This window comes from Periophthalmus magnuspinnatus, chromosome 18 (genome assembly GCF_009829125.3).
Source record: "Periophthalmus magnuspinnatus isolate fPerMag1 chromosome 18, fPerMag1.2.pri, whole genome shotgun sequence".
Classification (NCBI taxonomy): domain Eukaryota; kingdom Metazoa; phylum Chordata; class Actinopteri; order Gobiiformes; family Gobiidae; genus Periophthalmus; species Periophthalmus magnuspinnatus.
The window spans coordinates 11,151,689-11,169,208 of record NC_047143.1 but is presented as its reverse complement, the minus strand read 5'-3'; the positions used below and the strand labels follow the sequence as shown (position 1 = coordinate 11,169,208).

Below are 17,520 nucleotides of genomic sequence, written 5' to 3'. Positions count from 1 at the left end.
ATTTCAATGTTTATTTTTTCACTGGTGCTGTCTGTTCCGTGTTCAAATCCCTATCAGATGACTAACCTTCTTCATGTGTGACAGAGAGAGAGATTACACATACACTAACATTACATGGAATCCATAGCCAGAGGTCATACTGAGACGTTTACTGCCCATATGCTGCTGCCTTCAGGGACCTGTAGGAGCGTATGGAACTGAGCCAAGCCAACTGACCACACACACACAAGAGAGGATCCTGAATGCATCACAATTTAAACAGAAGAAGCTGCTGTCTTAAATATAGGCTATTAAAGGTGCACAGGGTCTGCTTCCTGCTCCATGGAGATGTTAATGTTCTGCCAAAATGTTCCACAGTAAATGTATCTACCTATTTAATTACAAGTGTTTGTGATGAAATATCTTGAAAATACACTCTGAGAGTAACCTGTAACCTGGCTCTGTCTAATGCCGTACTGCAGAACATTCTCTATATTTGACCCTTAAGTGTACTTACAATACAAGAAAAGTACTAGTAAATTACATAATTGTATAAAAAGGATAAATAATTCACAATTAACTTCCAAAACTCCACCCAACTAACTCCATGCTGCTTTCTGATTTTCTCTATATAAAACCTTTTCCAATTAAATAATTAGTTGGCTGAAGCAAATTTTGTAAAAGGCCTATTTACCTTATTCCAGAAGTTAGCGTGGGTGCCATCATTGTCATTCAGATTGTATTATTTTGCATAAGGCTGCAGATAAGTTCTATATGGACTACAGAGCCATTTTAAAGCCTCACAGAGAATCGGTGCATTGTTTGACATGTTGGCGCGCGTGGACATAGAATATTTTACACAAATCTTCCTACCGTATATCACATTTTAGCTCTGAAATTTTCAAATTCCCCAATGAAATGAATGGAATTTTAGCTTAACCAGAAGTGCCACCACAAAAAAGTGCGGTTTAGTTGCATTTAGAAGCAAAAGTGGGCGGGGAAGAATAAGGTCAATAGCGCAACTCCATGGAGATAGCAAATGGCAGCAAGATTACAGAATGTGGTGATGGAGCAAGTATTCCTCCAACTATAATACGGTATTTTTATAAAGAAATATTAAAAAGGAAATTCATAAATGTTTTCGATAACAATTTATTTTAGTAACAAGGTCCACTATTCCACTATGTTTATCCAACCACACCACAACATCTATAATAGGGTTGTCAAAGATATCAAAAATCAGACACCAATTAATACTAAAACTAGTATTAAACTAGATACTCATTTGAGCAAGTATTAATACTACGAAAGTCATTCACAGGACAGAAATGAACCTTTCCTGAATAGCTTTAGGGCAATTTTTAGCTCAATCAGAACAAATATAAGACCACATAGAGTAGTATACACCCCCGGACCACTATGGAACCTACCTGGTCGACAGAGAGATTACACAGCTATAAGACCACCTGGTATTACAATGAAAGTACCACGATTTAATGTTGACAATCACATTCTGTTGGCTAAAGAAAGAGTGTTTATTATCACTGTAGAATCGGAATCAGTATTGAGTATCGATTCTATTTGTTAGTATAGAAATCATGTTTGAATATATTTTAGTATCATGACAACAATAAAATGTATGCATTTGACCAATCCCTATCTCTGTTTAACACTAGCATATGGGAGGAGGGGTGTTAACATAAACAAAAACATTTCTATCATTCATAATATTCATTTCATTGTAGATTTGTAAGGCCTATATAGCCTGTTACAATTCTCAAGCTACAGCTTTTAGTGCAATAAGATTTCAAATTCCATGACAATAAAAAAATAAAGGCTTATGTTAGATACAATATTGTTAAAGGTGCACTATTTAACTCAGGTTAGGGATCTGCAATCTGCCTGTCTCGATGGAGATATCATTGCTTTGCCTGAACTGTTCCACATTATGGCATTAAGTGTATTTATCAAGCATTTCATTACAGAGTTTTTATGGATCAAAAACACGCATTCTTACTGTGAGTTGTGCTCGCTTCTTCACAGATCTGACTTGTAACTTGCCCTGATATTGTCACTCGCTTGTCTCTATTGAAATAGTTGAATGCCATACTGTGGAACATTCTTGGCAAAGCAATATCATCTCAGTGGACACAAGCAAGTGGCGTACCCTCAGCCACAAAAGTTGCATAGTGCACCTTTAATGGTTGTATCCCTATAGTCATCTGTATTCAATATTTATGAGCCATTTTAAACACAATAACAATAATAATATTTTTGGCATATGTTTTCAGATTATAAACTACTTGTTGGGGTTGTCAGGTGTCTACAGTTAGAATAGACAATAGTGGAAGGTTTTACACAAATGTCCCATGTCCTACATAAGGAATAAGTAGGCTAGTAGTAGTAATATAGTAGGACAGTAATCGATAAAAATAAAATAAAAAAATCACATAAAAATCACATAACTGGATAAAACTGGACCTTTCCTGATCAGTTTTATATTGACTTTGCCAGAACTAATGTATGAGCAGGTGGCATAATAAACACATACTGGGCATATTATTGTGTGTTGAAAATTACAATATTCTCTAAAAAAGAACAGAAAAAAGATTTTCTAAAAGAGAGAAAAATGTGGTATCTTGACAACAGCACTACACTATAACAGTGTTACTAAGTAAGTAAGCCTAGGCCTACAACACGTTTAATGCATTGCATGACGCGAAATGTAGGCTACTGAATTTCCAGAGATTTGTGTCACGTAGCCTAGTTAAATGTAGCATAAATTGTGTGAGGAAAAAAAGATCTTGTCCCAGTTTTGTAACTCTTCTATGCCAACAAATAAATGTTTTTGTTTTTTGTTTGTTTGTTTTTTTTAATGTTTTTTGTTTTTTCTTTTTTTAATCACCGTGCGTAAAATGATTGGACACGTTTGGACTGGTTAGATTAGGTTATGTTTAGACCATAGTTTCAGGAAATTATTTACAAAATAATATTTATGAATTATTAGCTATAAGATTTTTATGGCAATAGAGCTAGAGTAGCAAGTAAAAATAGCAACTGAAATAAAAGGACAAATTGTTGATTTTGTTCACAATTTAAAAAGGGAAGAAAAATAAATTACAGACTGCACGAAAATATTATTTCAATCAAAGTCGGCCTGAGATCAAATCATAAAATAATAATTACCAGAAACTATTCAAATTCAAATTTTATATTCAATTCATTTCTTTGTGTTTTCGATTAAGCCTACTTTTAGTGTTCTGAAAATGAGGCTATGAGATGGAGGATTATCCAAGCTTCCGTGCACAGTTCGACTCAAACAAGTGGAGGAAAAAAAACATGAGATTACAACACCCCTCTTCGCATTTTAACCATTATTTCCCAACTATAACCAATATTTACATCTATGAATTCATGCGTAATTCTAGCTTCATAAAACCTAAGTTGGAAGTTAGTTTAGCCCGCATGTTTTGTGTGGATCGCCGTGACAAACCCGTGTGTGCGTAGCTTACCTTTCGTTGTTGGAGTTCCAGTAGATCGGTTCCATGCTGCTGGCCGTCGTCCCCACTAAATCCAGCAAGAAAACCAAAAGGATGACCGCTCCATTAGCGCTCCCACGCCTCGCCATCTCAACCCCGTCACCCATAAAGTGCAACTCCATCTGACCGCAGGCACCCCGAAGCCTCTGGGCGCTTATTACGCACAGTAGTAGCGAGCTATAGTCCAAAATCTCCCCCGTAGTAACTCGTTTGGATCCGAATGAAAGCGCTGGGTGGCACGGCTAGATCATCCCTGTATTGGTAGCGTTCCCACATTAATTTCTCATCAACTCCAACGGGGCTCCAAATCAAATTTACGCGAGCTATTTGTGCTCAGGCTGCGCCCGATTCGACCCCGTAGCCAACAATGTTCCGTTGTTCTGGCGGTTCGGTTTCTTTCCCATTACCTGGCCCGTTTTATCACAGGTTTAAACCGAGCATCTCTCGCTTCCAAAACTGTCCGACAAGTGCGTTATAACGTGCTTACTCGTGTCCACGGCTTCATCCTAAGACAACGAACGAACGACTTGGGGAGTACAATCCTAGAGTGGGTAACACGAGCAAAAAAAGGTTGTAAATCCGTACGCAAAAAATGCAACTAGAAATCCCAACATTTGCAAGTACAATCCAATGCAAGGTTCCAGTGATTACGGTAGCATCCACGACGTCGCCGAACAAAGAGCGTGTACGCGACTTTGGGGGGAACGCACGTCGGTCTTCTCTGGTTCGTTCCCGGTGCAGCGCTTCATCAGTGGTGGTGGTGGCTCTCTCTCCTCACCATCTCGCCGCTCTCTGACTGACGGAGGAGGCGGAGGGAAAGCGGGGATGAATGGTGAAAAAGCTCCCGTCCGTCCTCGCAGCGCTCGCTCGACGCTCGTCTTGGGGGCGGTGCGTGCGAGCGGAGGCCATTTTACGACCCCCGCCTCCCCTTCCCTATCTCTCCACTCTCCACCACGCCGCTGCGACCCCGGGGGCTTCACTTCACAGTTCAGGAGCAATAAATAAATAAGTAAAAAATTATGGCGTTATATTTTTTTTTATTTTTATTTTTTGTAATTCTCACCGGATTTTTTGTTCGTTCACCACTGCAAATATAATGGATGAAAACATGCCAAACTTTCTAAAAAAATAATAATAATACATTTAAATAAATACATAAATGTAATAAACAAATAAATAAATAAATAAATAAATAAATAAATAAATAAATAAATAAAGGAACAATCCTAAAACAATTAAACTAATCAAACTGCTAACTGTAAAATAATTTTGCCATCAGAAGCTATCGCCTCACTGAAGTAAGCCCCGTAAGTGTTAGGCATACTTGTTTCACCTATACATCTTTAGATTGTTATATTATTATTTATTTGTTTATTTATTTAGTCTATATTTGTCTATTTTGTATGTCTTAACGTTTTGACAATATGACTGTTTCTTTGCTTGTAATAAAATGTTTACTTCTTAAAAAAAAAAAAAAAAGATCAGAGCGCCCTGTTGCTCATTTTAAAAGGGTAAAAAAAACAAAAACAATAATAATAATAATGATGATGATGATGATGATGATGATGATGATGATGATTATTATTATTATTGTTATTGTTATTATTATTATTATTATTATTATTATTATTATTATTATTATTATTATTATTATTATTATTATTATTATTATTATTATTTAAAAAAATTGGATTCTTTCTGTGCAGCGTTGGTTCTTTGTCCGGGCGAGGAGGAGGGAAACAGGTGGAGTAACAGCGCGCTCAGTGGACGATGTGGGGAACGGCGAGTAGCGCGGAGGAGTGCGCATGCGTAAAAGGGTTAGCGCTGGGTCAGTGGAGATGTGCTGCTCCAGACGACCGAAGGCTATGATTCCATAAGAGCAGCAGGTAGAGTGACAAAGACTAAACCAGGACTAAATCTAAACTGAACAAGTAATAAACCAGGATTAAACCCAGGACTAAACAGCAACTAAAGTTAGTAAACCAGGACTAAATCACGAATAAACTAGGACTAAGTCAGGACTAAACCAAGACTGAAAGATAACTAAATCAGGGGTAAACCAGGACTAAGTAAAAGTACATCAGGACTAAACCAGTTCACCCCTTACATTTTAGTATCTTTATAATCTCACTTAAATTAGATGGAAATAGACCAGTGTTTCTTAAATGTTAACTTAATTCCATTAATGTGATTTGAACATATACACATGAAAGCTGAAAAATTTCTAATGTGCTGAATTATTAGATGAGGTGTTCATTTGGAAATCATCGCAATTTCATTAAAGAGGTATTTTATTTTTATGAATAACTGCTAACACATAGCACATTTAGACGACTATGTTATCTTTCATTGTTTTCAAAATGCTATATTAGCCTTGACATGTTTTATAAGTTTCACTTTGATTTTTGACACTCTGAGTCTCCCCTCCGTGCTACGTCATTTGTCCTTCAGAGCGCTATCACAACACAATCAGTGTGCATTACACTAATAAAACTATGAGAGCATGGATGACGTAGGCTTGTGGGCTGAACATTGCACAGAATCTTATAGTTAACACTAAGGAGGGTTTGAATAAGGCCCATCAGAAACATGACTCTTCTGTTATACCTCTTCAGGAATGTTTTTGATGAAGGGACATTGTAGAAAGCATTATAGGACTTTATAGAAAGCTCCAAAATGTCAAATTTGTATAATACCCACTTTTTTAACAAAAAGTTTACATATTAAGTGTTTTTGAAAGCAGCTGAAGCAGGGCTGTGTGTGTCACTGCCCCTCTGAGTCACACTACAGGTGATGTGGACACTACAATGTTATATACAATTTCAGTAATAATATTTAATTTTATCAAGTAAATTGTAAATATAGAGATGTATCCCTATCAAGCATGGTACAGTCACAACTAGACCAGGATGTAACCAGTATTAAACTAGGAGTAAAACAAGACTAAACCAAGTCTAAAGGACTAAATCATGACTGAATTAAACCAGGACTAAAATAGTAGTAAACCTGGACTAACCAAGAACTAAACCAGGAATGAACAAAAAGTAAACCAGGACTAAATCAGGGCTATGTCAATATGGAGGTTGGGCGTACAAACCAGATTTAAACCACAACTAATCCACTGATTTATATTCAGCATACAAATTTTAAGTAACTGGATTTAGGTGTCAGTAGCTCAGTTGGTAGAGAGTTCATCATCTGATCTAAAGGTAAGTTGTTCAAATCACACCCCCAGCATAAACATTGTTGGTAGAATGTCAGATCCAAAAACCCACATGTTGGTGGTACAATTCCAGCACCCACAGATTAATACTGTTGTTGTTTCCTTTATCAAGACACTTAATCCATCTCACTCAGATCGTTTTCATACAATGGTGTGGGAATAGGTGAGTGGTTTCTTGATGTAAAATACTTTCATTTACCATTAAAAATGTATTTGCAGAATTGAGTTAAATATTCAATAAATGTTCTATGTCGAAACATATTGATAAATCTTTTGGTAAACTGTAAAATAATGTCAATTTTTTAAATAAACCGGGATTATGCTGTTTATATATGCTATGTCCCGCAGTGAAGGACTATGGGCCTACAGTCATACAGCCTTACAGAGTTCTACAGCAACTCACCCTTATATAATACATAACCTTAAGTCATTCATGCTATCAGTATCCTATCTCACCTCCCTAGAGTTTATTATTCTGTATTTTTGTTTAGTAAATGTGTACATGCAACATATGTACACATTTACTCAATAAAAATGTATGGTGCAGTCACAGCAATCAAGACAAGCAGCGTTTGTCCAATGAAATTTAAAATCATCTTGTATCAAAAACATAATTAAGTACCGGTATGGTATGAAATATATCCAAATAATCCCATTTTCCCTTCACTTCTGCCTGTTTGAAGCACGCTTGCAGTCACAGTACACCCTACTGGTCACTGAGTAAACTGCATTAAGCGCAGTTCCAAACATCTTACTAACTCGTGTTTTTGTCCTGAGTGAGGTCTCACTTTCTAAATGTGCTAGCCGGTTGTTTTAGATGCTTGCAGATGCGTACTGAGGACACAACACAAGTGTCTAAAAAAACCTCACTTTTCACTTCACGTTTCCAGTGATTAGATGTTAGTGATACATGCAGTCATTTAATCAGGCAGCACGCTAGTTTTAGGACTACTTTGTGTGAAATGGAGGATCTGGACATAGGAATAGAGTAACAGTTGTTGGGGCATCTAGGAGCCCATCTGGTGTGTGTGTGTGTGTGTGTGTGTGTATATGAAGCAACAGAAGTAAAGAAATAATAGGACTAAGGAAATCTGTTGCATCTGTGAGAGGTAAGTGTCAGCAGGCTGTTCTATTGCAGGGCTGTGCTTAAGGTGACACATGATGCTATATTATAAGTGCTCCTGTCTGACCAGTGCCCCCGTCTGACCAGTGCACTGTTGCTGTTAGTATGTCTTCATCATGAATCTGTAGTAGGCGCATTACATATCTGTAGAGCTGTTATATGTCACTCATATGGTTTCTAAATGCCCCATAATAATTAAATAGCTAACAATAGTACTGAAGGCTCAGCTGCATAAATGAGATGTAGGAGTAGGGCAAATCTGTGAAGAAACAAATGGCTCACTGATTAGCCTTGTTTGTACAAACAGGGTATCAAATACAGATCAAAATGTGAATAAACTATAGGTTCAGACTTCTCTAATTTGACTCCAATTGGCTCAGTATATGTGCATGTAATGTCAGTAAAAATAAATATACTAATTTACAATATAGTTTGTATAAAAGGTGGAGTTATTAAATTGTTATGGACTAAATATTGATGTCAACCCCAAGTCTGTCTACCCAGAAAAGTATTTGCACACTACTGACATATATATTGGTATGTTGGTATATACAGTGGTGAAATGTAACAAAGTAAAAGTAGCAAAGTACTATACTTAAGTACAAATTCTAGGTATCTGTACTTTACTTTACATTTTAAAGTGGACACCTTTGACTCTTACATCACTACATTTAAGAGTAGGTATCTGTAATTTCTAGTCTACGACAATTTTGAACAGGACTGAAAAGCAAAAGTGTTTTGTTTTTATTTATATATTTTGAGACCTCCTGAAAAGACTGAGGGTTTATTTTTAACTCGTTCATAAACCAGTTCATGGTTTCTGTTCAAGAAAATTCAGCACAAATCTTGATCAATAACAGTTCATTTGAAGTTTTAGTACGTCTGAAAATCTTCCTTACTCCAATATCTAATGGCAAGCAGCACACTGCTCGAAAAAACCAAAAACACCTGTTATCACCAAATCATAATTGTTGGTTATTTTTACACCACATTTGTAACAACTAACAGTAAATGTAATAACATGGGAATAAGGAATGCTGAGTTATATAGTCAACAGTATGTAACTTTCTGAAGGTGGCAGTTTACCAGCCTGGTGGAAATAGAAAGTTAAAACCATACTTCAGAACAGTTCAAAGATGATGTTTTTCCTACAATATATGATTAAGTGATAAAAATAAAAACACAAGAGTAAACTCAAACTTAAAGGTGCGGTATGTCACTTTTCATGTGAAGGATCATCTACCCACTTGTCTCCATGAAGTTAATAATTGCACTTTCTTGAACGTTCCACAGTATGCATTGAACATATCTATTTATATTTACTCACCTACAGGTGTTTTTAGTGCTTAAAAATAGCTTGAACAACAAGCATTTTACTATGAGCAGTCTCGCCTCTCTATAAATTTCACCTGTAACTTGACCTGGTGGTGTCACCTGCTTGTCTCTATGGAGATAGATAAGTTTTGAGCTGTACGTGGAACATTCAAAGCAATAACATCTCCATGAAGACAAGTAGGTAGTGAACCTTCCAACAGAAACGTTATATAGTGCACCTTTTAAAAATCTATTATAAAACTGTATAAGGTCCTGTTCATTCATGGTGTGTGTGAATTCTTTGCTTTGTGCTAAGTCATTTTAAACTGACTATGAAGTCATAGGGGCCCGAGAGCAGGGGCCTTCACTTAACACGCGAGACAAAAATGGGACTGCACTCCCCTCATGTGGCCAATCTGAGCACAGTAGCCAGAGCACTCAGTAGCGTTAAAACCGCAGTTGGCACGTACTATACGTCAAATGCTTCTTACATATCACTTTTCCAGAGTTTGCCACCTGCTTAACTCCATGGAGATTTTGTTGCTTTGCCTGAAATATTTCACAGTAATAAATCAGTTAACTTATTTATCCTTATGGAAACAAGCTGTGCCCACATGATTAATTACAGGTCAGATCTGTGGAGAGGTTGATCCCAATTGCACAGTTCATGTTTTTCAAAGCAATGTACCTTTAATGTCACAAAATAATATAATATAAGAGCAAGATCATAAATAACATTTGGAGATTTTAACCATAATCTTAATATTTCCCAATCATAAATATACCCAGGAATTGCATTGCTTCAATCAAAGTCATCCTGGTTGTGTAACACTCACATTCTAGAGCTCACAACAGTCCCACCTTGTGATGTCATCCGTGTTTTAAAGTCCTCCCACCATCATTTGATTCATTCCGATAATGGATTGATGATTAGGATGATGAAATTCAACCTAAGAACTGTATGTTAGATGCAGAAATTAGTAGCAATAGGTTTCAAGTATTAAATAAAAATCAGTGGAACAAATTATACTTCAGGGAGTACTTTTGTCATAACTACTTATTATCCCTACATTTACTTGAGTAACATCTTAATGAAATCGTATTCATCATTATGAATTTTACCCTATCAGTGGATATGAGGACCCATTTATTTATATCATTTGGTGTTTTGACGATTATCCAATCAAAAAGCAGTTGGTTTAAACCTAAAATGCCTCCCTCTGACTGAGGTAGGTAGGTCACTACCTAAACCCCAGCACTGCAGCCAACCATTAATCAGTGCTAGTGCAGCCTTTGCAGCTCAGTGAGTGAATTCTGGAGGTTTTACATGAGGCATGGCCTGTCCATACACTGAAAATGAGAAAAACTTGTATCTGCAGGTTAAGGCAATTTCAACCCATGCTCACTTAATGAATGAAAGAAAAACTCACAATGGTCACAGCAGGAATGACTTGAATCTGGCAAAAGTAAAGTAAAGTAAAAATGCTATGAAATTTAACCAATGAAAATCAGACATTGTTTTTCAATCATGCTTCAACAGGATTATTTAAAAAAATAAACTCATGAAACAGGCCTGGACAAAAATGATGGTACCCCTAAAAAAGAATGAAAATAATGTGACCAAAGACATATGTTAATCAAAATCCAAAGTGTGTCCACTAATTAGCATCACAGGTGTCTACAATCTTGTAATCAGTCAGTGGGAGTTGTCTCAGGAGATTAGAAAGAAAATTATGGACAAGCATGTTAAAGGTAAAGGCTGTAAGACCATCTCCAAGCAGCTTGATGTTCCGGTGCCTACAGTTGCACATATTATTCCGAAATTTAACATCCATGGGACTGTAGCCAACCTCCCTGGACATGGCTGCAGGAGAAAAATTGATGACAAATCAAAGAGACGAATAATATGAATGGTAACAAAGAAGACCAGAAAAACTTCTAAAGAGATTAAAGGTGAACTTCAAGCACAAGGAACATCAGTGTCAGATCTGTCATTGTTGAGCCAAAGTGGACTTAATGGGAGATGACCGAGGAGGACACCATTGTTGAAAACTAATCATAAAAAAGCCAGATTGGAAATTGCTGAACTACATGTTGACAAGCCACAAAGCTTCTGGGAGAATGCCCTATGGACAAATGAGACAAAAATGGAACTTTTTGCCAAGGCACATCAGGTCTGTGTTCACAGATGGAAAAATTAAGCATATCAAGAAAAGAACACTGTCCCTACTGTGAAACATAGAAGAGGCTCTGTTATGTTCTGGGGCTGCTTTGCTCTGGCACAGGGTGTCTTGAATCTGTGCAGGGTACAGTGAAATCTCAAGACTATCAAGGGACTCTAGAGAGAAATGTACTGGCCAGTGTCAGAAAGCTTGGTCTCAGTCGCAGGTCATGGGTCTTGCAACAGGACAATGACTCAAAACACCCAATAATGGCTAAGAGGAAAACATTGGACTATTCTTAAGTGGCCTTCTATGAGCCCTGACCTAAATCCTATTGAGCATCTTTGGAAGGAGCTGAAACATGCCGTCTGTAAAAGGCACCTTTCAAACCTGAGACAACTGGAGCAGTTTGCTCATGAGGAGTGGGCAAAAATACCTGCTGAGAGGTGCAGAAGTCTCATTGACAGTTACCGGAATGGTTTGATTTCAGTGATTGCCTCAAAAGGTTGTGTAACAAAAATATTAAGTTAAGGGTACCATCATTTTTGTCCAGGCCTGTTTCATGAGGTTTTTGTTTTTTTTTTTTGTTTTTTTTTTAATAATTCTGTTGAAGCACGGTTGAAAAGCAATGTCTGACTTTCACTGGTTAAATTTCATATATTTTTTATTTATTATTACTTTTGTCGGAATCAAGTAATTTCTGTGAGAATTCTGAGTTTTTCTTTCATTAACTGACAGGTACCAACAATTTTGTCCACGTGTGTAAATCAGTACAGGTACAAGCTACACACAGTTACTTAGTAGTTCCTCTACATACTTTTTTTTCCTCTTACTTTAAAATAATAATACTCAGAAGAAGTAGAAAGTAACAGTACTCTTACTTGTGTAGAATTTATAGTTACTCTACTGACCTCTGCTTCCGGCTCCCCATAGACCTAGCCATTGTTTCATATAAAAGAGCGCACACACAAACAGACGGTTGTTAAAGCACACATCTCAGCTTCATTTATTTTCATACAGTTACATAGGAAACACTTTAAACATAAAGAGTTCATTTGTGCAACAGCCACTGGGAGAGCAAGTCCTTCCTTTGCCCATATTTGGCCCACTGTGAAAACTGTCCATAAGCTATCTCAAGTATCTTGGCCACTCAACACTAACTATTATTCCTGCTCTGGAAGTGGTTGGACCAGAGACAAAGGTATGTCTACTGTTACATCAGAAACACAGAAGAATACAAAAATATATACTTTTGGCTGTGCAGCTCCACACATAGGAACATACACATAGACTGTTGACAGAAGAGCAGGGCCACACAATTTATGGCAAAAATCTAAGAATTTTATCAATTTCAATTGTTTGGTTGGTGTTCAAAATGTTCCACAATTTGATGTTGTGATTTCATATGGAAGGCAGGGGCCGATATAAGACTATGAAAGATTCACTTTTGAAATTTTCATAAAATGATTTGATGTAATGATTTACCTGGTGTTGATGTGATATATAATAAATTGTCTGGTGCTGCAGACTTATTACACTGCAAACCAAATTAAAGCATTTAAAAGCCTGGAGGCATACAACTATTTTGTATCTGGTTGGGTTAACTCATTTTAGCTCATTAGTGTGAGCATATTAATAATGCTATTGCTAACACTAGCACCAAATTAACTACCAGTATTTTTTTTTTATATGTGGTTAGATCTTCTTGGCAAAGTTTTGCATTCATAAACAATCACAGCCTCAAAACTAAAGTCTTACAGGGCAGTCAAGAAAGACCTTCCAAGTCCATATGCTAGCCTGAGACACAAAAGCTATCTACAGCAGCAATAAGGTTGTAAGGGAAGAAGCAACATTGAACCCTAACAAATAAAAGTAAGTGCCAAATGGTTAAGTTTCAACTTAAAAAGAAAACATGCACTAGAATAATAATTGTATTGTTAAAGTTTACTCTTATACCTTCCAGATAGGGCTGTAAATTTGAGTCAACAGCTCGAAAACAATATAAGAAACTTCAATGCATTTCCCTGTACAGATAGTGGACTGTGTTTGGTGGCCATACATGGAAGCCTCACAAGATGTCGTTTCATGTGACTCACGGAACCAGGGTTTGCCATATAAAGGTAAGAATTAATTCCAGTGAGAGCTTGACCACTATGCTCTTTTAGACTTGTAACACCCCATTGATTGTTACAATATCATTTTGTCTTCAGCATTCCAGTTCTGGGGAGTCTCAGTATCATTTTGTGGAGCATTCTTGCTTTGACATGAGTTTTAACCAGAAAAGTCAGTCATCTGGGTGTGTTCTGTAAGGTTTCAAACAGTATTCATCTGGACCATGTCTTAAAGCTATGACTAGGCCTGTTGTGTGATAATTACTATATCGACTTATCAATCAGTATATGAATGCTGGAACAATATATTTACTGGGAAATCTTTAGTTAAGATTTAAGCCATAAAAGGTTGAATTAATAACTTCTTAACTTCTATAACTGATTACAGATGCAAATAAAGTACTTGTGAGCTGCTATTAATTTATTGCAGCTCATAATGTAACAATATTGTAGATTCAGAGTAGATTTTGTGGTTTAAATCTGCTCTTGGGTTATTTAGTCAGTGGAATAAATTGATGAATATTTTCTTAGTGTGGAACACACCAGTTTGAATGAGAGTCTACTCTGACTAAATTTATGAAACCCAATCTTCTACAAAACTATTACAATGCAAAGTTTTGGAGTCATTCTCTTATCCCTCAGTGTCCTCAGCCTGGCCTCTGTCTCATTAAAGTTGGAGATGCTGTGCAACTGGACAGGAACTGTCCTTACTATTATCAGGTCCAGGCAACATGTCTCCTTTTGCCTCTGTCTGCACAGGTGAGCCTGGGTCTCTGTGTGTCGTTTTCTCTATTGTCATCAGCATGCACAGTCCTCACTGTATATTTAGCCACAGGTGAAAGAAAAGACCCTCACCAGAGCGATGGGGCTGTGTCTGCTTGAAACACACCAACATGGAAATAAGTTTGGCGATCAGCTGATGGCCTCTCATGTAGTGCGCCTTTGGGATGAATGAGGTGTGGGGTATGTGAACAAGGGAGACCTAAAAGAGAAATAAACAGAACTAAATCTAGTGTGCACTGGGGTCGCTCTACAGAGCGTAGTAACAAGTGTTTCTCCCTCCTTTACCTAAGATTGTATATGCATTTTTAGGCGTATTATTACATTTAAAATATCACATGCAAATGTTAAGTATAGTTCATGTATAAATGTTGCAAAATGAATGATGTTTTTAATTTGTTTTTTATTTACATTCATTGAAATGAATAATTATAATCCATGACTAGAGATACAAAAACAGATTAAACAATACCAATTACAGTATTTTAAAACAGATTACCAAGTGCACATGATGACAAAGAAACTTTTTTTTAATCAAAACTGGTGAAGTCCTAAGCAACAGTGCAAACTAAAAAAAAAAAAAAAAAAAGCATTTTAAACAAAATGGGCATTCCCTGAACCTCACATTACCCCAAAGGGTCAATAGACTCTAAGAGGCTGTATAGTACACGATAAATTATGGTACTTTTATCAACCAATGCTAGTGAGCCAGTGAATCAATGCCATACCATGCATTGCCTAACTTGCCTGCCACAATGAGTTCTAAAATTTGAGAGGGCCCTAAGAGGCAACTACTGTTGTGATTTGGGGCTTTACAAAAATAAATTGAATTGAAATTAATAATTACTTATTATATTCAATTTCAGTTAAATAAACACAGCAGAAAAACTTTGCACAAGGTTCACCCTTACCTATTTTAATATAATTTTGTCACGTTCGGTGGGCCGAATTAATAAACCCAAAGGGCCGCGTGTGGCCCCCAGGCCGTATATTGCCCATGTCCAGCCTAATTAAATCTGATATCTTCTCCTAAATAAGCCTGTTACCCCTTCTACGAACCCTTGCAAATAGCAGAATGAAAAACTGTAGTACTTAAATTGGATCTGTAATAGAAGTTATTAATTCAATCTTTTATGCCTTAAAGCATATCATATAGCCAAAATATAACCAAAAAGTTCCCAGTAGCGCAAAGAAAATGCACACCCGATAACTAATGAGCCCAAAAATATATTGTTCCAGCTTTATTGTAGTACTTATGACAGGCCTATCCAGTGTCGTAAAGTCCACCATGGACAGCTCCGTCTAACATTCTTCATCTAATATTTTGAAGGATGAAACAAAGACATATTTATCATAGACAATTAATAATTGTGATTATTGATTCATTCTTTTAAATTGTAATAATATAACAAAGAAACAGTGTCTTCTTTAGCTTTGAAACGTTCCTCTTCAGGGTTTTAAAGCCTTCGTTGCAACGATCATCCTCAAAGTTGGCTACAGCTGTGTCCTCCTCAGCTGCTGTGCAGTAGTGGTACTCCTGTGTCTTGGCCCTTTCCTCCTGCTGGTGTAATGCACGTTCACATTCCCCCTTTGATACCCCTACCAAACAGTAGTGGCCCGGTCTTGGGGATTAACGTCAGCCGTTGCACTAGGATAACGTAAAATAAAAAAAATAAGGTATAAAACGCCAAATTACAAAAGAAAGATAACAAAATGAGTACAACATAAACATTTTGCATGAAAAATAAGTTAGGACCTATAATAGAGTTTACCTGTCATTTATAAAGCTTGTGTTTCTAAATAATTGTCCAATATAGTCCTTACCTCTTAGTAGTCGCTCCAAACTCTAGCATTGTTCGTTTCTGTGCACCCGTTTTTAGCCGGAAATGGACGATCCACTTGTGTCACCTTTTTTCTGTAGTTTTTTAAAAATCAACTTCCTTGAGACACACCACTTTCAGAACACGTTTACTGAAACTGCCCTAAACAAGAGACAAACACAGACTTCACGGAATTTAGGCATTTTGGTGTCGATTCAACAGAGGTAAACCGGGTTCTGTATGTCTGCGTTTACTTCCTGACCGCCATCCGCGTTCAGAATCTGAAACCCAGCAATAAGCAGCTCTTCAGGTCAGAGTAAGTCCGCTGTGTACTGTCTTTTATTGTTAAAGAATCAGGAAGTGTGCTTATAAACTCATCACTGTGAATAATTAGGATGGTCAGAATGCATAAGGTAAGTGAGGAGTAACTTTGAACCACTGCAAACCATTAAAAACATGAAAAACAGAACTAGTTCACTTTAAAGGCAGTAAATCAGGTACAACACCTCCAAGTCCTTTCAACTAACAATTGTGCCTGTAATTTGAAATACTAAATAACTTAAATGGGGGAAAAAAAATCACTTAAGTTAAATTCAGACTGGCACAGAGTTTGTTGTCTTTGTTATTGACAGTTTCATGTGGATAGGCCTAGTAATTACAGATATAAACCATAAACCAGGTGAGATTTAGAAAGAAAATTCTACCGTAGAATTTTGACCTGTGCTTCAGCTCAATTTTAAACTACTACTATAGGCAATTTAGCATGTTGTGATGTCAAATGAACCCAACTCATCTCTGGAAAAACCCAACTGCTCTTTTGACTGCTGTGATAGTATATTAGATTGATATTAGGGGTGTGAATCTTTAAGTCCCTGGCGATTCGAATCAATTTCAATTACTGGGTTCCTAGTTCAATTAAAAAAGGCCCAGTTAACTCCATACTGCAGTGATTAAACTTAAACACATAGGCCTATTTGTCAAATATAAAAATTATAAATATTTTCTAATAGCCTACATTTTACAGACCATGAACAGGGTTCTGACTCTTAAACTCAAATTGTAGCTGTAGTTGGCACATTAGCTTTCTTTTGGTACTAACAACAACACGACAACGCAAACCACAGAGCTAAAGTGATTCAAAGTATCGCTGGTGTCCTGTTCATCTCTGCTTTGACTCAGTGCAGCCTCCTGCCTTGTGTGTATGTGTGTTGTGTGCTGCGTGCATGTAAGTGCTGCCCAGAGCAGTAGAGTTCAGTGGCAAACAATGACTTCAAAACCACAAGAACAAGTGTTTTAATGAAGCTGTGGCACAACACGTCTTTTTAAATGTATTTAATACAACGCACAGGCTTATTCTAATTTTACTGACGAAAAGACAGGCGCATTAACTGCACTGAGGTAATGTCAGGCGAATTTAAAGTTATTAACATAATTTAATTTTTGAGAATTTGGACTCAATCCAGACTCTT

The 17,520-nt window shown here is 36.9% G+C and overlaps 1 protein-coding gene across 1 annotated transcript in view; it reads right to left on the bottom strand.

The window, feature by feature from the left end:
• Positions 1-4,368, bottom strand: part of efnb3b (ephrin-B3b) — an 85,966-nt gene extending 81,598 nt beyond the window's left edge. Inside the window, exon 1 of the mRNA XM_033984008.2 lies at positions 3,492-4,368. Within this exon, the coding sequence (XP_033839899.1) occupies positions 3,492-3,640 (149 nt within the window). The 5' untranslated portion in view covers positions 3,641-4,368. The remainder of the gene's footprint in view (positions 1-3,491) is intronic.
• Positions 4,369-17,520: the final 13,152 nt, after the last annotated feature.